The sequence below is a fragment of the Macaca thibetana genome, chromosome 3, assembly GCF_024542745.1.
Source record: "Macaca thibetana thibetana isolate TM-01 chromosome 3, ASM2454274v1, whole genome shotgun sequence".
In the NCBI taxonomy this organism is placed as follows: domain Eukaryota; kingdom Metazoa; phylum Chordata; class Mammalia; order Primates; family Cercopithecidae; genus Macaca; species Macaca thibetana.
The window spans coordinates 108,582,510-108,606,323 of NC_065580.1; the positions used below are offsets into that span (position 1 = coordinate 108,582,510).

The following is a 23,814-nucleotide window of genomic DNA, read 5'->3' on the forward strand; positions in this document are numbered from 1 at the left end:
ACTATTTTATGTTTTGTAGAGCCTTGCTCTGGCTTCTTCAGATAAACATCATTTTGTCAACAATGAACCCATGGTTTGTAGGTTAAACTTTGTGGGTAGCAAGATTGAGGTGAGTTACTCTCCTGCTTGGGCAGAACATTCCTGAAAGACGTATACTTGTTTTTATTTCCCGATCAAGTAAAGTCATCAAAAGAAAGGAGAACTCTTTTTGAGCATTTACCACTTGCTACATTGCTAGATGCTTCCGTGTAGGTTGTTTCCTTTAATCCATCTAACAACCCTAAAAACCAGCATGTGACTTTCTTATTTTGGATAATGGAGCTGAGGCTGAGAAACCTTCAGTAACTTTTTCAATTTCGTTTTCTCCAAACCCATACCATTTTAATTCTATAGAAAAGTAGCAGGGCATTTACGCTACCATTAAATGTAACAACATCTAAGAAAGATTTATGTTTGTTTTTCATTAATTACTGAAATAAAAAATGCAGGATTCCCTTTCAAAGACGTGTTCGGAGAGATGATATGTGTAAACACATACCTGTCTTTATTGGAGGAAAGATAATTTCTTGATCAACTCCATTTCTATTATTCTCGTGTCTGACGATACATCTGTGCTCTTTATCCAGTGACTTTTCTGGCACCGTTAACCAGCTAAATTTCATGTATGTGTTGTTAGTCTTCATGGTGTTCCCCTCTTGGGATTTCAGAACCTTGTTGCTGTTCTTTTCTTGCCAATGTATCTCAATAACATCTGGGAAAAATTTCTCAAGAAGACAAAGGTATGTTCCAGCCTTATGGAGGTTTGTTTCAGCAATGGAAGGAAGAAAAATAGTGGGCTTGGGTGAAACATCTGCATCAAGGTGTTTATCTATGGGGAGAAATGGAATATGAATTTAAAAGAATCATGAGAGAAACACACACATTGCACGGTTTGGAATGGCCTAGTACATAACAATAAAAAGAGACAGTGCCATTGAGCTAGTGTCCACCGGGGCCTTTCATCCAGGATAGGCTGCACAGTACTTGTTACTGTGCTTATTTTACAGAGGTTGAAAAGAGGATCAAAATGTTAAATAACTTGCCAAAAGTCACAGCTCTCAAGTGTCACATGCTGGATGAACATCTGGCCTTTGTTTATTCTGCACATGCTGTGAGGGTGTGTGATTTTTAACTGCCTCCTACCAAGGCTTCCAATGTTCACGAACATATTTATTTTATTTTTATCTCTTTTGTTTCATCATATGAAGCATGTTTTCAAGGTGGATGGCAGGGGAAAGGGGAAGAGATCAGATAACTTCAATGATCTTTCTACAGATGAAACTCTGGTCCTTTTCCCACTTCCCTTTTCCATCCTTTGTAACTTATGTTCTTTAGCCAAATAACACACATTCTCACGTTTCACAATTTTGTGTCCTCCCACTCTTCATTTCACTGATTCTGCAATGCACCATATTTATCTGATTATTTATCTTATTTTCCATATGAATAAATGTCAGAATTTTAAAATATTATTATTTATCTTATTTCCCATATGAACAAATGTCAGAATTTTTTTTGTTTGTTTGTTTGTTTTTTTTTGAGACTGCAGCTTGCTCTGTCACCCGTGTTGGAATGCAGCAGCACAATCATGTCTCACTGTAGCCTCAACTCCCCAGGCTCAAGTGGTCCTCCCACCTCAGCCTCCCACGTAGCTGGGACTACAGGTGTGCACCACCATGCCTGGCTAATGTTTGTTTTTTGTAGAGACACATTTCACCATATTGACCAGGCTGGTTTCAAACTCCTGTACTCAAGTCATCTGCCTGCCTCAGCCTCCCAAAATGCAGGGATTATAGGTGTGAGCCACCATGCCTAGCCATTTTGTTCACTTTTATTTTTAACAATACATAGTCACTTGTTTTAATCAGAATCTACTTCCACGTGTACGTACTGTCTATCAAGTTAACCATGTAGCTTCAATGTATATACCATGAGCAGTCCTCCTAGTTAATATCTAACTTTATATAACATCTCAATTTCACATCTGCACCCTCCAAGTTTTGGGGTGGAGCAATATTTACAGCTGTACCTCCAGATTATTCACCATCTCTTGAATTTAGAAACAAAATGGCAACATTTCCAAAACTCTTATTTAAATGTTTTATTGATTATTTTCAGAAATCCTCTCGAGTTCATCTTATCCAGTAATACACTTATCAAAATTTTGTTTTCCTTTAGAAAACATACACCAAAAGCAGGTTTTATTTTGGAATTTCATTTGAATTTTAAGAATGACTAAGAATGCACCAGGGTGTATTTTTTTATATTGGTTTTTATATAAATTTACCCCATTAATGAGAAGATCTATGTAAATCAGTATATCTCTATTTTGACTCCTTATGTCTCTCTTAGAATTTGTGTCTGTTCTCTATATTACTTAACTGTTTTAAAGCTCCACTATTCTCTTTGTCTTAGCCTGCTGAATAAAATCTATATGTAATTGCTCCATTAAAATCATGGTTCCAGCGCTTCTTATATGCATAGGGTCAAGATATATAACAGAGCATTATACGTTTACAAAGGCATATCACTTGAATCTGGAATGTTAATGGGTTCTACATTTATTTTTAATCTAATAAGTGAAATTAGAAATGTTACAATTCTTTCTAATTTGATTTCGAATTGAAATTCCAATGCTTTGGCTGATGTGAAGTGAGTTTGATAATTGAACAATTTCTTAAGAAAATAAGAATTAAAATTCTCATTTGAGAAGAAAAGAAAACAATCTTGATAATTTCTGTTTCTGTAGCAAAGTTTCTGATTTTCATACAAAATTAATAAACATATACAGTAATATTAATTTTTGAGCATGCTATAAATTTAATTAGGCATAATGTGCTTACTTTAATTTCATACTCTTTGCTTTTAGTGCAAATAGTATTTTATTTGTTATACTTGTGAGACAGTGTATATTTTTCCACTATATAGTTTGTTTCTAATTTTAAAAGCATGTTATAAAATATAAGATTAATTTTTCAATTGTACATTATATTTCTATAATTTTAGTCTCTAGTCAATATATTTTCCAATCTAATTTTCATCCTAGGAACTAGTGTCTCTTCATGGAAATACTTCTAATTCATTGTACTAAAGAAATTAAAAATCAAATGATAAACTTGGACATTTTTTGTATGGTACCATGGCATTCATTGCCTCTTGTCCCCTTTCTTTAGCTAGATTCTTTAAGTTTCATTCTTTTCAGGACAAAATGAATCTGGAACTTCCATAACTTCCTCAACGTAATAGTTAACAAATCATTAAATAGCATACTTCATTATACATGGTAAGGGCCGATATTCTGAATCATCCTCTCACATGATTTTTAAAAATACTACTTTTAAAATGTACATATTAAGAGTGTTTTTTATGGTCAAGTATGATAAGTTTTTACTTCAGTCATAAATAGAATTTATATATTTTATTTATTTAAAATGATAAACCTGCTGGATTCATCTATGCACATTTATTTGCATAATTAAATAGTATATGTGAGTTAAATTGCCTAAGTTGTTTGTAGTTTATTAAAATACAGCATTGCAAATTTACCAAGTATCAACTACATTTTCTATAGACGGCATGATATATTAAATCTACATATGGGTATTTATTTCAGTGTTCTCTGTTTCTTATTTTTTCGTTAGATAAATAGTTATAGCCATTTTATATTTAAATATGTATTTCAGATTTATGATGTTTCCATCTGGATTTAATTGATTTGATATCTTGACTATTTTTGGTAAGATTTTAACCTTTTTTTTCCTGAGACATAGGAACAGAACCCTAAACTAATTGGCTACAAATCTTAGGACCAATATGTTGGTGTTAGAAATGGTATCAATTAAGATAAAGGATTAAGTAAAGCACATAGAACAACAAAAATAAAAAATAAACATCTTAATGCAATGTTTTTGCCAAGTGATTAAAAATCTTCTAACAAGAAACGAATCGATAAGTTCAATTTTTGTGTGTGTGAGCCGATGTTGAGATAACCTTCCATTTGAGCAGTTAGAAGTACAGCTGAATTCTCTGGAGAAATTTTATGGGCTGAGAGCAACTCTCCATAGTAGATCCCATTCTCTCTTTACACGTGAATCCAGAGAACATTTGTTGGGCACCTATTTTGGGTTGGACAATGTGCTGGGTACTAAATTCACACTATCTTGTGCAATTCTTATACAACCCTGCTGAATTCATACTGTTATCCCATTTTATGGATTAGAAAACTGAGGTCAGAGAATAATCACTCAATTTCACTAAGCAGTAAGTGGTGGAGGCAGAGTTCCAGGTGGACCTGACTCCAACACACAAGAGCCAACATCTCTTGTGACCATCAGAGATGAATATGTGTCCACTTTATGGAGTCTATCACAAACTTACCTGTCATAATACATTTTGTCTCAGGGTCAAACATTTTAATGGTATCATTTCATACAATATATATGAGCACTTTATAGAAGTCCATATATGCACAAAGGCAAATCCTATTATGATATTTGTGCAATGTTATCTGTGTTCTCTTTTAGTATGAGCATTTGTTTTAAAGTCTCTCCTGAGATTTCTACATCAAATCCCCATCTAATTCCTCTCTTTTCTAAACATTATTACATTATTCCATTGTAATCATTTCTTGCCTTCCCTCTATTACCTTGGAAATATTGTATTCTTCTGATACTTACCTGTGACAACAAGTGTTGTTCCACTGCTAAAGAGTTTCTTATAATAATTCCACAGTGATTCAGTCCATATCAAAAACTCTAATTCAGTTTCCCTGAGTTCTTCAAATTCTGGTGGTCTGGGATTCTCAAAAGACCAGGGTTCCAGTGCTGGTTAATTTTGCTCATAACAAGCTCTGTTGCTTCACAAATCAAATAACTTAAAGCTTTTGGTGTTTTATTTATCTAAAAACAGTGATGTTAGTGGAAATCAGTTCAACATCACTACCAGCACTGAAGTGAGACCAAAATGAAACAAGATATAAAAAAGCAATTTGATTAAAATGTTATAGATCCCAGTGCAGTGGCTCATGCCTATAATCCCAGCACTTTGGGAGGCTGAGGTGGGAGGATTGCTTGAGCTCAGAACTTCGAGGCCAGCCTGGGCAACATAGTACCTAGTGAGACTCCATCTTTACTAAAAATAAAAAAAGCATTAGCAGAGTATGATGTGCATGCCTGCAGGCCCAGCTACTCAAGAGGCTGAGGCAGGAGGGTTGCTTGAGCCTAGGAGTTTGAGGCTGCAGTGAGCCTTGATCACACCACTGCACACCCACCTAGGCAATAGGGGAAGACCCTGTCTCAAAAAAAAAGTGCTATGGAAATATAAGAGGCTATGATGATAATGTCATCATCATTGTTATGATTAGCAATCTGTTTGCTATGATTGTGTGCCTTGACATGACATTTTAACCCTATAGGACCAAGCATTGCCTTTACTAAAAAAAAAATTCAGTGTTTTGGAGTGTGGCAGTTAAATCTGTAGCAATTAAGCAGGAAGAATCACTTCTTTCTCAGTTCCTCTGTTTGCATTCCACTTTGCTCTGACATGCCTGGGATTCTGAAAGCCACCGTCCTCATCATCACAAGAAACATGCCTTCCACACGCCCAATCTTTAATAGGCTATCATTTGCCTTACCTGCCGTGTTAAGAAAATCAAAGGGAACATTGGCTAAAGTCTAATATACGCAGTCAGTGTATGGAAATTCTTCACTTTTGTTTTTCGAAACAAGTGAGGCTTTTTCTAATCAGCAGCACAATTTATTTGCCTTCCAAGTTTCACCAGAAACTTCAACCTCAAACTGACTTCTGTCTAGTTCATGCCAAAGTCCAGCTTAAAACACCTGGCTTGACCCTTCAAGGCAGAATGGCAGAGAAATGGCAGGAGGCCTGGTCCTCAAATCCATCTTTCTGTTGTCACTTTAGATCACTACATGTTATCTGCCTGACCGTGTCTGCTGAGCATCACCATCTGTGCATCTCATTAAATGTCAGGCTGCCCATAGCACTGATCCAGTGGTAATATGCAATGGGTTTGTTTCATGACCATTCCTTTCATTTTCCAAAATGGAATTTGAAGGCAATGGCCCACTCTTCCATTTCCTTCTAAAGGACTTATGCATTGAAGTCCTTTTCTAATTTAGTAATAGAAAAAAATACGATATTTGAAAAGTTGATGTGCTTCTTTTTATCAGTTAGTAAGAAGTATGTATTCCCCTACCTTTTTCTCCTTCCTTTGATCATAAAATTTTAACCTGTGCTCCTTGCTAGGTAATCACAGGCCTTTTTCCTTCTTTCCTTAGAGCTTTAGATCATCTGCATTAATTTAATGGTCTGACTGTGCTTGTGTGTTTTAACTTAGGTCTTCTCAAATAGATTTTGGAACAGGTAGCTTAAATAAATAACAAATAGTTTGTGCATTCAGCATGTTTCTCTTTTGTCCTCAGGAGTAGATTGTTTTGTAAGGTCAAGCTCAAATAAAACACAAGGAATGGAGAACACGTTTGGAAATCCTAGCTCTGTGATAGGGATACCTACATACTAAATTTAGATAGACGGGAAGTGCCAGACCATAAAATGAGGCTTTCTTTCCCAAAATTTTCTCTCACAACATGGGGAGGTGCCTTGCGTATGGTACAGTCTTTGTGTAACGTCTCATATTAAAAAATGTTCTTCTAATACTCTGCTTTGATCCAGAAGGATGAACTGGACGAAATACCACATGAAATGAACTCAGTGAATGCTAGCTTTGGCAATGGTAAAAGGAAATAAAAGCAAAGAAATTTATCATGAATTTGGTCATTATTACTTGGGGCGAAAGTCCTTGTAGTTTTTACTTACTTCATACAAATATAGAATAACAGAATAAATCGGAAAAAATAATTTCCTTTCCTTTTGTGAGTGGATAATTGTTTCTTAGAATAAAATATTCAGGGACACCATCGGAAGGGGATTCCACAGTGGAGACTGAGACCTGAGATGCCTTAGAAAGTTGCTCTAAAGTAGTTGCTTTAGATGCATGTGAAGCATCAAAACAAAATCTTTAATGAAATATAAGGGCCACAAAGCCAATATTTCTCAACTGTAGGCATAATCCAGTTAGGAAATTAAATGTTGTAAGTAGACATTTGACTGTTTTACCTGTATCCCTATAAATTTACACATTCAAGTTGGGGGAGGGGAAAATACATATTTTCTTAAACTTGTATAAATTTTCTCTGGAAAATGGAAAATCACCTTGTATTCAGGCACATCATATTTGAGATAATACGTAAAACATTCTAATTACTTTTAGAAGCAGGTACAATTAGTCTTTTAGAAATAGAAAGCATTTTACAAATAGTGATATTTGTTCTGAAGTGAGCTGTTGAATAGATGGGGGTTGATACATTTGTCTTATTCCTGAGTGTATAAAGACCTCTCATGGGTAGTAACTTGAATTCTGGAAGAGGAATTAATATTTCTATCACCTACCAAGTGCCAGGCATTCTGGTGGGTAATTTCCATATTTAATTTCATGTAATATATACAACATTTCCTTGAGATACATAATCTCCATTACCTTCATTGTACAGATCAACTTGAAATTGGAACTTTCAACTTTGCTCTGTTATTGCAAAATATTAAGGACATTTGAAAAGAATGTTTATGAAGTAGTGAGAAGTGAAAAAGCCAGATCTATTATTGTGTGTCTAGTATGATTCCAACTTTGTAAAGCAAACAAACAAAAGGCATGGGAAAAAGGTTGAAATAAAAGTATAACAAAATGATGATGTGATGAGGATCGATATCATACTTAAATGCTTTGTTTATTTTTGTGTGTTTTCGAATTTTTCTATAATGAACCAGCATTTTTATGATTTGAATACTTGGTGAATCAAAATACACTTCCTAAAGGGCAGTTACATAGAAAGCGGCAGCCCCAGGAGTCATCGAGAAACAAAGTCCATACACTTTCCTGCACCGCACTTTCCTGAAAAATCACTTCTCAGAAAACTACAAATTATGACTTTGATTGCTGCCATTCACATGAAATCAACCGGATGAAAGAGAATCAGAAGGTCACTTTTTAACTTATAAGTTAATTTCATCATACGATCTCAACCACTAAGGAAACAAAAATATATAATTGCTTTTACTTTTCTCAATGCTGTGTCAACTTTGTGAAAATTCTCTGAAAACTTTCATTTCAGTGGATGTAATAGACAGAGTATCTTTGTAAGATGTTTCTTCTCATCCAGGCAAAATTACATCTGAAGCTAACACATAATAAATGAACTTATTGGACTGATTTATAAAAAACAATAAATGCAGCTTATGTCACTTTTGAGTATGGTCACACTGTGAAATATTTTGACATTTGATATTAATCATGCTTCGGTCAAATTATCAAATATTTCACCTTCTGGTGACCAAATGAGGAAGGTAGCTGATTTTTTTTTTTTTAACTTTTTTCCATTGGTTATTTTTAGAATTGAAGAAACGAAATCTCTGAACTAAACTTGTTCACAAAACTTTCAACAGAGAGATACCAGTGGAACATAAGGCCTCCGTCCTTTAGAGATTTGCAGTTGGTCTAAGCTCCTTAGTAATGTCTCCCATGCTAGGGCTGGAAAAGTTCTGACTCCCATGGCATGAACCAAGTCACCTGACCTCTCTGTAGGTTTCACCATGATTAGTGACCAAACCAGGAGGGAATCCTAGAAATCTGAGCCAGCTCCTGCATGCCTGCGTCACATCTCTTCTCTACATTGCAAAATTTGAAGAAAACTTACCTGTAATGATGAGCTTTGTTCAGGGGCCAAACACCTTGATTTTTTTGCCAAACTGTTGCCTACCACCTGAGAAGCCTTTATAAGAATCTCCCCTTATGTTTGTTTTAAAATTGTGCCAACATTTTTCAATATTTACATAAACGCATAAAAATTGGCCCTGCTGACATTAAGCCAAGACAAAGGTCAAACAAAATCACAAAAAACCTGAATGTAATCAGGAATTTAAGGACAAAAAAAAAAAAAAAAAGAAAAAAAAAAAAAAAAAAAAAAAAAAAAAAAAAAAAAAAAAAAAAAAAAAAAGAAAAAAAAAAAAAAAAAAAAAAAAAATGACCTCACCTTGCCCTGGGCACTTTGGGTTATGTACATTCTCTCCTTGTATCACATACATTGAAATGTCTGATTTTACCTTTTCTCATGATTTTGCCTGAATCTTCTAAATCTTCCCTAAAGAGTTTTCATGTATACACTTTGTCTTAAGTGTAATTTAGAGTTAATATTTCCTTAATTTTCAAAGAGAAACAATAATAGGATTTGTATGTTTGACATTTAATAAATAGATATTGAATATGATTTATAGGTATTTTGCGATTCGTATTTATGGAGGGATGGGTATCTAGATTGATTCTAATGTAACTTCTTTTGGGTCGGGCAGGGTGGCTCACACCTGTAATCCTACCACTTTGGGAGGCTAAAGCCGGTGGATTACTTGAGCTCAGGAGTTCAAAACCAGCCTGGCCAACACAGTGAAACTTCATCTCTACTAAAAATATGAAAAAACAAAATTAGCCAGGCATGGTGGCAGGTGCCTGTAATCCTAGCTACTCAGGAGGCTGAAGCAGAAGAATCTCTTGAACCCCAGAAGTGGAGGTTGCAGTGAGTGGAGATCGTGCCACTGCATTCCAGCCTGGGCGACAGAGCTAGACCATTCATAGGATCAAGTTACAGAAGAGGAAATATTCAAAGTATAAAAATATTACTTAATATTGCTAAATATCACATAAGGGTCCAGACCAGGCACTTGGAAACAGATAGCCTTAGCTAGATCCCAGTCGTTGCCACAGTGACTAATCATGTGACTTTAAGAAAGTAACTGCTCTTCTCTAGGCCTCAGTTTCCTCATCTGTGAAATGGGACTAAGAGGATCTCCTGCATAGGTCTAATGAGGAAGGAGATAAAGCACTGAAACTATTTACCATGGTGTCTGGCTCTCAATAAACTGTACTAATATTAATTTTCTCCTTAAAGGAACAATATCGGGTCATTTTATCAAATCTTTCCGCCAAACACAATACATAGATCTTATAAGCAATAACTGCTACATAAATTAAGAAAGAAAACAAGCTCATGAACCCAAGACCTTCTGCTTCTTGGGCAGCCACAGGCCAAAGAACATGAGCAAGGCCCAACCAAGCCAGCATCTAGAATACTTATCTGCCAGACTGGCAGCTTTTGAGTGTTGAGACTGTGCTTCTTTGCCCTTTTATCTCCAGCATTCAGAACGAAAACTGTTTACAGTAACTATTTGCTGAGAGGATGAATGAAGAAATGAAGATGTAAAATCAGGAAGACTCTTTTCAATGACCTTGGAGCTGACATGGCTGGTTGAACCTTACAAATTCTATTAAACTGGGCCATTTCCAGGTGATATAACAAGAGTCCCAATAGCATAAGTTTTGACTGACTTCAGCCTCCCTCAAAGAAACTAGAGCACTAATAAGTAGGATGCATTGACGTTCTATAGTAATTTACTATAAGAAGCAATTTTTTCTGTACTGTTTCTCAGGATGAGATCAAAATCAATAATATGGATTTGGCAGGCTAGCAGAAGAAGGGAACACTATGTTATATCTGAAAATACAGAGAAGAAGTAATTTTCAAAATTCCATTTTTTATGTCTCTCACTTAAAAGACCTACAAAAAAGTAACTTGGATCAAGGACTTACAGCAATGGTTTACAGACATGGTCCTCGAAACATTTTAATTTCTCTCCAGAGTCTACCGTGTGTGTGTGTGTGTGTGTGTGTGTGTTAGGTGTGTGTGTGTGTTAGTGTTTGTGTATTCTAAAAGTAGAATTTCAATCCACTTACAGACAGGGAAGGGAAGATATCATGGACAAAATCGTTTTGTTTCCATATCCAGCTAGCCTGAAAAATTGCTGTTCATATACTGAGGCCAGGGATGTGACAAATTCAGATAAGGTTGATCATTTTTTTTCTAAAAAGTGTCTATCCATTTTTCATTACTGGGATAACAACAGAAAAATAAAGTTACTCACCAGGCGAAGTTACTATGAGCCTAGTCCCTTCAGCAAATATCTTGATCCAACCAGTGCTATCACACTGGTCTGAGCTTCTACAAAAATCTCAGCCTTCTGATCCTCATGACATGACCAGCAATCCAACAGCTTTGAACTAGCAATTTGATCTTCTGGCTTTTTTGGAAGTCCTTGAATATAGGTTTTGTGACATGTGATAGTTTGTAATTTTTCCCCATAAATTGCCTGCTTTCTTCGAAGGCAGTAATTCTTGAAAAGCACCAACAGAAAAAGGAAATGTTAAGAAAAAAATAAAAAGAAAAAGATAGGCCAGGTGTGGTGGCTCACGCCTGTAATCCTAGCACTTTTGGAGGCCAGGCGGGCGGATTGCCTGAGCTCAGGAGTTCAAGACCAGCTTGCGCAACACCGTGAAACCACATCTCTACTAAAATAAAATACAATAATAATAATAATAATAATAATAATAATAATAAAATTATCCAGGCGTGGTGGCATGTGGCTGTAGTTACAGCTACTAGGGAGGCTGAGGCAGCAGAATCGCTTGCACCCGGGAAGCAGAGGTTGCAGTGAGCCGAGATCGTGCCATTGCACTCCAGCCTGGGCAACAGAGCGATAAAACAGCAGGCTCAATGGGTCAACGTACTACTTTTCTAAATTGCCAGGAAAAGTATTCAGAGATTTGTCTTTAAAAAAAAAAAAATTTCCAGGTGTTCAATTGTGTTGAAACTGCTTTGAGATTACATCAAAGGAAAAGTGCTTCTGTCCGCACAAACACCAGGGCCTCTCTGTTGGCAATCTGGGAAGATACTTCTGAAAGGAGGAAGCTCTTCAGTAACTGAAAATGCAAATGTGTCAGTGCAGATATACTTGAGAAATTTGAACAAAGGTCTACACTTTCAAAAAGCCGCTTTTATCATTTGGCAACATGATGCTTTACCAAGGCAATGCCAAATGAGAAAATGTGTTGTACAATGACTTATTATCATTTTTCCTGGAATAGCAGAAGAATTTTGTAGAATTATCTCTCCCATGAAATAATAGATTCTTTATTTAAACTATAACATAACGAAAAAAAAAAATCCAGTTGTCTGATACATCGAAAGATCTGCCATCTTAAGCCGGGGTCTGCTGTGTGATCTCCTGAGTACAGAAGAGGTGTTCATTTGCAAGGACTGAGGAGAACAGGTCTAACGACCTCCATGTCCACTCCACCTCCACCCTGCTCCAGCCTAAGTCCCCTGAGTCCTCATTCAGGAAGGTATAAATGAGGTCACAGAGGGCACCTGTCCATACACGACGGCTCACAACCCCCAAACCAATGAAGAGGACAATGGGGCTGGGTGAAAATTATGTTTGGAAAGGGTTTCTTTTTAGTAGAAAATTCAAAATTATTACGTGGCGCTGTCGATGACCCTTTACACCTGTGATAGACGGAATGATGGCCACTCAGTCTCTTTTGTCCTCTGGCCTTCCGTATTCCAGGACCATGAGGGGAAGCATCAGGAGTCTTAGCAGCTGTCAATATTCAAGAACCATGGAGGATTTAAGTAATAAAATGTGAAAAACTAATGAATTATAAAATATTTTATTAAATTTACCAAAATATATAAGAACGATATGAAGAACGCAGTATTTAGTTTCCCTAAGGACATAAGATAAAACCTAAATACATGGAGAAACATACACTGTTGAATAAAAAGCTTCTGTCATAATGAGGCCAATACACCCTAAATTCATCTATAAATTTCCAGCAATTCCAGTCAGAATTACTATGAAATGTTGTTGTTGTTGTAGGGTGTGAGGTTTAATGTTGGGCCAGATAAGCTGCTTTCAAATTCTATACGGATAAATAAATATGAGTGATTGAAAAAGTATTTTCTGGAAAGTGGTACAGTGAATAGATATTTGGCATAGTAGATCTTAATAAGTATCACAAAGCTACTGAGATAATATGATAACGATACAAGAATAATGAAACCGACAGATAAAACAGTAATTCTCCAGAAAATGTGTCAAATATGTGTGCTCATTTAAAAAACTCTGCAGCATTTTTAAATTTTAAGGAAATGATGGATTGTTCAGAAACGGGCATTAGGAAAATAATTACCTGAGAAAATAAAAATATCACTCTACCTCATCCCAGATAACACAGGGTCCAAATAGATGAAAACTAAAATTACAAAGCTACACGTGGCCAGAAGGAACATGTAGGAGAATAATTGCATCCATTGAGTAAAAGGGCATGGGATGGAAATGGGGTAGGAGAAACTTAACACACTAATTTTTAAGAAGTAAGAATGTGGTCAATTTTCTATTTTATAGTATTTTCAAATAAATGTTTTTGAAAGAAGAATAGACAATGAGGACTTGCTAAAAAATTTAGAGAAGAAAGTGACATGATCACATTTGCGCTTTAGGAAGATATATGTATGAGCAGAAAGCAAGGGTGCTGCCCGAGACAGCAATTTGTGTGAAGCAGATGGTTTTATAGTTGGTCGCCATAAGCCAATAAGAGGCAACAAGGACCTGGGTTGTTGCAGTGATCGTGGAGATGGACAGAGTGGCTGGAACAGTAAACATCAACAAGTTTCTTCGAGTTTTCAAAATATTCTTATGAAATAAATTATTATCTCAGGAAGTTGGGAATGAAGAAAAAGACACTTTAAAATTGGAAAACCTAGGTTCAGATTCCAGTTCTTCCACTCCTGGTGATGTGCCCTTGGGCACAGACACATCTCAGAGCCTTGGCTTCCTCACCTTTTAAACGGAGAGGATTAGACCTAATTCCCAGGACTTCTGTATGATATTTATAATAGAGTTGGGGACTAGGAGGTGCTAAAAACTGACTAATTTTCTCTTATCATTTATGCAATAATTCAGACAGAGAGACTTCACTTTGTAAGGTAGAATGGAAACGTCTTATTTCTGTGTCTTTTTATCTGAAAATTATAAGTTATTGTTACTTCAGACTGTCAGTTACCCTTGCACCTGTCATAGATGGGATGATGTCCATTCAATCCCTTTTCGTCCTCTGCTTTTCCTTCTTCCAGGACCATGTGGGGAAGTATCGGAAGTCTTAGAAGCTGTCTACATTTCAAGAGCCTTGAAAGATTTAAGTAATAAAATGTAAACAAGTAAGTAATGAATTATAACATCTTTTATTAAATTTACCCCCCCAAAAAAGAACTATGTGAAGACCATAATGTTCAGTTCTACTAAAGGCATAAAATGAAACCTAATGAAGGTGTATAAAGATGAGCAATTTTGCTTCTAACCCTACGTTTTGGAACACACACAGCACCCCTCCCACATTTGCCATGTCTTGACATAATCAACTGAGGCAACTTAAATCCTGCTTCCAAGAAGATGGGTTATGAATGAATAAATATATAAATAACAAGTAAGTCAAGTGAGGTAAAGCACAGCTGGCACTGCGTTGCTTGAAGTTTTGCATCACTTTTTCAAGTTTGATGATAATAACTTTCATAGAGAACAGCTTCAACCACATTTGTTAGACCATCAAAAGATATGAAGACATACCTCACATTTCATCAGACTATCTAAGCTAGTCTTTCCCACAATTTAATTCTTATAGTAATACTCCAAAGGAGATATAATCAACCACATTTCACAGATGAGAGAATTGGAATCCTAAAAAGGTTACACTTTTCAAGGTCATTTGACAAGTAAATAATGGAACCTGGATTTCAACTGAAGTCTAACAAATTCCAAACTCCTGGTTAACACCCATTTTATATATATATATAAAAATATATACATGATGTATATAATATGTATACTTATATCATATGTATATATAATATATAATATATACATATACCACATATATGATATATTATATATCTTATGTATACATATAATACACATATCACATATCATATGTACACATATATAATATATAATATAATGTATAATTATATATTTAATAATAAATGTATAATATATAATTATAAATATTGTAATATATTATTAATATTATGATATTGTAGATACAATAAACATATCATATGTGTATATATATGTCAGATATATATATTATTTTATATATATATATATTTTTTATTATACTTTAAGTTCTAGGGTACAGGTGCACAACATGCAGGTTTGTTCCATATGTATACATGTGCCATGTTGGTGTGCTGCACCCATTAACTCATCATTTACATTAGGTATCTCACCCAATGCTATCTCTCCCCCTTCCCCCTTCCCCAAAATAGGCCCTGGTGTGTGATGTTCCCCTTCCTATGTCCAAGTGATCTCATTGTTCAATTCCCACCTATGAGTGAGAACATGCAGTGTTTGGTTTTCTGTTCTTGTGACAGTTCGCTGAGAATGATGGTTTCCAGCTGCATCCATGCCCCTACAAAGGACACGAACTCATCCTTTTTTATGGCTGCATAGTATTCCATGGTGTATATGTGCCACATTTTCTTAATCCAGTCTGTCACTGAGGGACATTTGGGTTGGTTCCAAGTCTTTGCTATTGTGAATAGTGCTGCAGTAAACATACAGTGCATGTGTCTTTATAGTAGCATGATTTATAATCCTTTAGGTATATGCCCAGAAATACCATTTGAACCAGCATTACTGGGCATGCTGGGACCCAGTAATGCTGGTTCAAATGGTATTTCTAGTTCTAGATCCTTGAGGAATTGCCACACTGTCTTCCACAATGGTTGAACTAGTTTACAGTCTCACCAACAGTGTAAAAGTATTCCTATTTCTCCACATGGTCTCCAGCACCTGTTGTTTCCTGACTTTTTACTGATTGCCATTCTAACTGCCGTGAGATGGTATCTCATTGTGGTTTTGATTTGCATTTCTCTGATGGCGAGTGATGATGAGCATTTTTTCATGTGACTGTTGGCTATATAAATGTTTTCTTTTGAGAAGTGTCTGTTCATATCCTTTGCCCACTTTTTGATGGGGTTGTTCACTTTTTTCTTGTAAATTTGTTTGAGTTCTTTGTAGGTTCTGGATATTAGCCTTTTGTCAGATGAGTAGATTGCAACAATTTTCTCCCATTTCTGTAGGTTGCTTGTTCACTCTGATGGTAGTTTCTTTTGCTGTGCAGAAGCTCTTTAGCTTAATTAGATTTCATTTGTCAAGTTTGCCTTTTTTTGCCATTGCTTTTGGTGCTTTACACATGAAGTCCTTGCCCATGCCTATGTCCTGAATGGTATTGCATAGGTTTTCTTCTAGGGCTTTTATGGTTTTACGTCTAACATTTAAGTCTCTAATCCATCTTGAATTAATTTTCATATAAGGAGTAAGGAAAGGATCCAGTTTCAGCTTTCTACATATGGCTAGCCAATTTTCCCAGCACCATTTATTAAATAGGGAATCCTTTCCCCATTTCTTGTTTTTGTCAGGTTTGTTAAAGATCAGATGGCTGAGGTGTGTGGTATTATTTCTGAGGGCTCTGTTCTGTTCCATTGGTCTATATCTCTGTTTGGGTGCCAATACCATGTTGTTTTGGTTACTGTCGCCTTGTAGTATAGTTTGAAGTCAGGTAGCATGATGCCTCCAGTTTTGTTCTTTTGGCTTAGGATTGTCTTGGCAATGTGGGCTCTTTTTTGGTTCCATATGTACTTTAAAGCAGTTTTTTTTCCCAATTCTGTGAAAAAGGTCATTGGTAGCTTAATGGGGATGGCTGAATCTATAAATTACCGTGGGCAGTATGGCCATTTTCATGATATTTATTCTCCCTATCCATGAGCATGGTATGTTCCTCCATTTGTTTGTGTCCTCTTTTATTTCACTGAGCAGTGGTTTGTAGTTCTCCTTGAAGAGGTCCTTTACATCCCTTGTAAGTTGGATTCCTAGGTATTCTATTCTCTTTGAAGCAATTGTAAATGGGAGTTCATTCATGATTTGGCTCTCTGTCTGTTATTGGTGTATAGGGATGCTTGTGATTTTTGCACATTGATTTTGTATCCTGAGACTTTGCTGAAGTTGCTTAAAGTATAAGCTATAAAGTATAAGAGACCATGAAGATAATTTCAGAAAGATTTCAGAAACTCAAGGGTCACTCTCAGATACCAGAAAGCAAACAGCCTGTTGAATTGTATTATTTCAGTTAATTATGGTGGACCTCAAAAAGCAGTAGAAATTTCCTCTATCACTCATAATAGTTGGTGGCCTTTTATTAAAAGACTAAATTTTAAGGTCATAAGAGATATTATTGATCCACTAAATGATAGCAAATACCTTTTGAGTATCAAATATTATACGTATTTATTCTTTTCTTGCTAGCAGGAAGTAGGTGTTACTTTTCCCCATTTTTCAGACGAAATTGAAGCTTACAGAGGTTAAATAACTCCTCAAGATCACCTAGCTAATAAAGAGCACACCAAGAATTTGAATCAAACAGACCAGTCCCCAGAGCCTGTGCCATAAGGGAACTGCTTGGCTGTTTATAATTCAGGGATTAATTTATGTCTTCATGAAGCGGCTGCATTTTAATACAAAATATGATGTTCTATTTCCTAATGGTTTTCAACTCTCAGCTTCATGCTTTAAAAGTAGTGTTTTGAATGCATTTAGTTATTTGTACTAACATATAGCACCCCTTCCTCGCCATTTGAGGTATATGATACGTGTTATATTCCCCAATATTAGACTCCAATAACTGGCGTATATTAACAGTAAAGTCTTAGTATAACGAATGGAAAGGGCCCCAAACGCAAGGCAGGTTCCAATTGCATGCCTTCTGTGCTTGACAGTTTTAGGCAAGAGACTTCTACTTGCAGGGTTGTCATTTCCCCCGCCTCAAAATCAGAGGAGTGGGTGATCTTTTTGATCTCTTCCAGTTCCAACTGTGATTGTGAATTCAAATGATAAACTGGTTATTGAAACAATAGGTGTGGTGAAATGAAAAATGGAAGCTTCCTGTTTTTATTTTGATCCAATAATAAGGCATGTTGTTTGCTTCCTCTTGACTCAACACTGTTCTAGGAAAAATCTATTCTACATAGATTCCTTAACAAAAACACGTTGATTCCTAAAGGTCTTCTGAATGTTTGGATAGCCAATGGCTTTGCAGCCCAGCCTGGCCACTACATGAGGCCCATGACTCCAACAAACTTATTTCAGGCCAGTGTAAATGCAATGTTCAAAAATCCCACCTAAGAAGGATGGGAACACTGAGGTTTGAGTAGGTAACATGCAGGTGTGTGCACACGTCCCCAAGAATGCACACACACATACATGGACACAACTGCAATCAATACAAAACACTGAACTGTGCTGATTCTTACAGGTACTTGGTTCTAGCCCAGTCTGGAAAAGCAAAAAGACCGTAAGTCAATCTACACATGCATACAAAATAGAATTCCCACCATGCTTCGATGTTATCTATTTATAATTTTCAATGTTTTAATGTTTTGTGGTCTTAAAAAATACAGGAATTATTATCAGTGTACCTAATGTGCCTTGACTCTGAAGGACATGGTAATTGCCTGTGGTTTGGAAAATGTTTGGGCTAAAAGACAAGTTCTCCTCTTCTCATTTTTATATCACAGAACTGTGCAGGGGCTTGGATCAGTGCCTGAATCCAGTGTTCCTGAGTGCAGAGCATCTTTGCTCTGGGTGAGCTTTGACCATCCTGGAGAAGAAGGCTGCTGCAGGGGTGGGACAAAGCCAAGACCAATGGCCAGCGGCCAAGGCCAGCCAGATGGCTGTGTGCTGGCAGCCAGCATACATGGATTTTACCTGAAGGAAAATGTCACGTTTTCCACAGACAACTGAAGAAAAAGAGCTCTTTGGATTACCCTAATCGTGATTTACTCGTTGGAACCACTGTTTGTGATGGATGGGTTATTCATTGTCCAAAATTAAGTCTCAAAGCATAAACATGAGGCTTCAATGAGTTATCCTGAAATTGGTGCTTGATATTCTGTCATATTTCTCAGTGCCTCGTACATTATCACAATTAATCCTTGTCAGTTATGTGTAGTTTTACACATTTGTTTTTTTATTTTACTCTTTTCTCTCCTTCATTCCCTACTGCTGTTCCCCCATAGGTGCCCAATCTAATGTATTTGGTATCTGTCCTTAGATCCTCCATGTCTGTGAAGACTAGAGTCAGGTACTTCCTCACATTTCAGTAACGATGGACCACATGGACCACAGTCCTGTGAGATGATAGTGGTGCAGAAACATTCCTGTCACCTAGTGACATCGTAGCCATCATAATGTCACAACACATGACTCTCATTTGTGGATGCTGGTGTAAATAAACCTACCGTACTGCCAGTTGCATAAAAGTCTAGCACATCCAGTTATGCACAGTATATAATACTTGATAATAAATGACCATGTAACTGGTTTATGTAATTACTACATTATACTTTTTATCATTATTTTAGAGTGTACAACGTCTACTTGTAAAAAAAAAAAAAGTTAACTGTGAAACGGCCTCAGGCAGGCCCTTCAGGAGGAATTCCAGAAGAAGGCATTGTTGTCCTAGGGGATGACAGCTCCATGTGTGTTATGCCCCTGATGACCCTCCATGGGGACAAGATGTGGAGCTGGACTACAGTGATATTGAAGATCTGGACCCTGTAGGCCTAGGCTAATGTGTGGCTGTGTCTTAGTTTTTAGCAAAAATGTTTTAAAAGTGTTAAAAATAGAAAACAGTTTATAGAATAAGGATATAAAGATAATATTTTGTGCAACTGTACAGTGTGTTTGTGTTTTAAGCTAAGTGTTATTACAAGTCAAAAAGTTAAAAAATAAAAGTCACAAAGGTAAAAAAGTTACAGTAAGGCAAAGTTAATTTATTAGTGAAGAAAGAAATGCATGTTTTGATGAATTTAGTGTAGCCTAAGTGTGCAGTGTTTATAGTCTACAGGAGTGGACAGCAACGTCCTAGGTCTTCACATCCTCTCACCACTCACTCGTTCATTTGCTCACCTGCAAGCTCCATTCACGGTAAGTTCCCTATACAGGTGTTTTTGTACTTACACTTGTATATCCTATTTTTTACTGTAGGTTGTCTAGATATATTTGGATACACAAATACTTACCAATGTGTTACAGTTGCCTAAGCACTCAGTACAGTAATATACTACACAGCTTTGTAACCTAGAAGCAACAGGCTACACCATATAGCCTCTGTATGTAGTAGGCTGTGCCATCTGGGTTTATGGAAGTGCATTCCACAATGTTCACCCAAGGATGAAATCGCCTAAGGACGCATTTCTCAGAATGCTTCCTCGTTGTCAAGCAACGCATGACTGTGTATAGAATTGTTCATGAATACTGTGTTTTTCGTTGTGTACTGGCATGCCATTTCTACCTGTCCACGTCTGCACACCAGCTCATGCCCCTCGTTCATGCTCCTCTCTGCTGCTCATTGCTCCACGGCTGGCAGCCCCTGCATTCCATCCATCCATTCCCCCAAACACAGGCATGTTGCTATCAGCAGGGAGCTCTGACGGACCCCTCACAGGGTCCTCTTTTTCCCTGGTAAGCCTTTCCCTGGGAATGTCCTCCCAGCATTGCTGGTCAGGGGGAACACACACTCATATCTTCACTAAATGCTACTAGGGCCATGGTGTTATCAGAAACGCTCATTTTATTTATTTATTTATTTATTTATTTATTTATTTATTGCCAATCTGATAGCTATCAAGCTGTCCTGTCTCTACTGCAAATACAAAATTAGGGATTTAGTAGAAACCCCATCTCTAGTAAAAGTACAAAAATTAGCTGGGCATGGTGGGGCACACCTGTAATCCCAGCTACTTGGTGTCTGAGGCAGGAGAATCGCTTGAACCCAGGAGGCAGAAGCTGCCGTGAGCGAAGATCGCACCGCTGCACTCCAGCCTGGCCAACAGAGTGAGAACCTGTCTCAGAAAAAAAAGAAAAAAGAAGGCACAGATCTGATTATTAGGAAGCTGAGGTCCTTTTTTATAGTTAGTATTCACTGAAGTATGAATTACCTTTCACGTCCTCTAAGCATACCAACAAGGAAGCTGGAGTTAGAACTTATGTTAGAGCCCGTCTGCCTGGGGCACAGCCTGGCCCTGCCATTTATTGACTGTGTGACCATGAACAAGCTTCCTCATGAAACTCTGTCTTAGCTTCCCCGCCTTAATAAGTAAAAAGATCAACTACCTCATAGATTTGTAAAGATTAAATAAAATAATACACACAGTGTGTAGCAAGTGACAGTCAACGAATGTTATTATTGTATTATAATATATTATATTGCCATATTATAAATAAATATAAATGATATAAACAAATTATAATAATAGTAATTATTATTCATTTCTTGACTTGAATAAGTTCATTGTGGTTTTTAGACATTTATCCTTTGTGAATTTGGGGTGGAACAAATATTTTAGGCAAATCTGTCTGCCGACTAACTATCTCAAATATCTTTTCATTAAATATAAATTCTTAATTTTGGAGTCAAACTCTTTTTTTTCTTGCCATATACTTTGGGTGTTTTGCAGTGCTGTTTAAGAAAACTTTCCCCTCTCCAACATCACGGAAGTAGTTAGCATTTTCTTCTCATAGTCATTTTCAAATTTTATTCCATGCTGATCCTGAGGTTAGGGTTTCTGGACTTCCCTGAACTAATTTTTCAATCAGCCTCTTGTTCATTGACTCAGTACACGAGTGTACAAGATCAGGAGTGAATACAGCATGCAGAGAAGGTTGGAGACAGTGTGCCACTTGGTGGGGAAAATGAAGGGCTAGGGAGTATCGTATTTACTCTAAATGTGGAAAGGATGTAGAAGGGTGAGAGGACAATAACACATTGTTTTAAATCTAATGTATTAAAATGTTTACTTTAAAAGGAGTCACTGGAGAAAACAGAAAACACACAATCAGTTGTCATTTTTTCACCCACCTACCATACATGGAACATTTTATCTTTGTCTGCAGAAATACACAGACACACATATAAATGAGTGTCATGCCTATTTGTATTATTACTCAGTAGAAAAAAATGGTCAAAGGACATGAACAAATATGGCACAGAATAATATAAAATAGACCTTAAACAGAAAAAGATGTTTATCTTCACTCACAGGAAGAAAAAAGCAAATTAAAAACACAATGTGATACTATTTTCACCTGTCAAATTAGCAAAGCCCCAAGATTAAGCAGTACGCTCTCAGCTTTCACACACATTGTGGGAGAAGGGGTTAGGGCTATTTCTATGGAGGGCAAGTTGGCAGAACCTATCAGAATTACCAGTGTACATGTTCAAATGACATAAAACACTATTACTCATTTCAGCATTCTTTATAATAGCAAAAGATTGGAACTAAACCAAGACACTGATTAAAAGTATGTTCACCAGTGAAAAATACCTATATTTAGCTGGGTACGGTGGCTCACGCTTGTAAATCCAGGCCTTTGGGAAGCTGAGGTGGGCAGATCGCTTAAAGTTAGAAGTTCAAGACCAGCCTGGCCAATCTGGTGAAACCCTGTGCCTACTAAAAACACAAAAATTAGCTGGGCATGTTGATGGTAGCTTGTAATCTCAGCTAATGGGGAGACTGAGTCAGGGGAATCTCTTGAACCCGAGAGGCAGAGGTTGCAGTGAGCCAAGATGGTACCACTGCACTGCAGCTTGGGAGACTGAGCGAGACTGCATCCAGAAAAAAAAAAAAAGAGAAAAATACCTGCAGTGAAGTGTCCCTGTATACAGACATCAAAAGAGCTTTAGGATTTATAAATGAAAAGAGATGTGCAGAATAATATATGTTGTACACTCCCTGTGTAAGAAGGGTAAATCAGAACATATATATATATGTACATGGATACTTATATATGTACATCCATATTTATCTAAATAAAAATTTGAGTGTTTTAGAACCATGTAAATGTTCAAATGTATTTATCTCACAATAGGATTAATAGGGTTATGTTATGAATATTATTTTTCAACACCACACCTATTTATTTTCCAGTGGAATCTACTGTGTGAAAGGAAAAGGAAAACTCGGGACCCCAATTCACTATGCTATGTTTTAGAAAAAAATAAGCCAAAAGCTGGCTCATGGGAGAACCTGCCTTTCCTTTTGTGCCTAAACAGAGTACTACAGATGAAAGGTCAAATAGCTCCAGAAGTAGCTACTCTATGTTCACTGTATCTTATGTAAAGTGCTGATCTACTGAGTGCAACATGAATACATAATTTGGCAGTTCCCCTGCCTGCTCCCTTGCTCTTGCAACATGTGGATTGTTATACCCTTCTTCTTTCCCCTCCAGCCCACTTTCCTTTTTTAAATATTGAGGCCCTCAAATTCATCTTTGGAGAAAGGCACAGACCATAGACTGCTTCGGTGATTCCGTGTTATTTTCTTCTGGGCATGCCCCTCATCTAGGCAAAATAAACTTCTAAGTTGATTGAGGCCTGCATCAGATACTTTTTGATTTATTACTGTCTCTAGAGTAGAGTTACCAACAGTGCACGCTGATACTGTGGAGGGCTTGTGTGTGCCAGGTGCTATTAACTCATCTAATCCACATAACTTCAGAAAATGGAGCATTATAACTTCATTTTACATGAGGAGATTATGGCACATAGAGTTCCTAGAACTCATCTGAGGCCACACAGATACTAAACACCATACCCAGGATTCCTGGGACCAGAGAGCATGTGCTGAGCCTCTCCATTACGCTGCCTCTCTGGTGTTGGGGCAGCTCTCCTGGGGGTATTGTGAGGATCAGGAAACACGGTGT

General features: G+C 36.8%; 1 protein-coding gene across 4 annotated transcripts in view; it reads right to left on the reverse strand.

The window, feature by feature from the left end:
• Positions 1-605: 605 nt before the first annotated feature.
• The window catches only part of LOC126950144 (uncharacterized), a 36,168-nt gene continuing 12,959 nt past the window's right edge, over positions 606-23,814 (reverse strand). For 2 of the 4 annotated variants that reach the window (XM_050783346.1, XM_050783348.1), the window contains exon 2: positions 606-868. In XM_050783346.1, the coding sequence (XP_050639303.1) occupies positions 704-856 (153 nt within the window). In that variant the 5' untranslated portion in view covers positions 857-868 and the 3' untranslated portion in view covers positions 606-703. Of the gene's footprint in view, positions 869-4,715; positions 5,280-11,082; positions 11,439-23,814 lie in introns of those variants that run through there. The other 2 variants (XM_050783345.1, XM_050783344.1) reach the window with 2 other exon arrangements.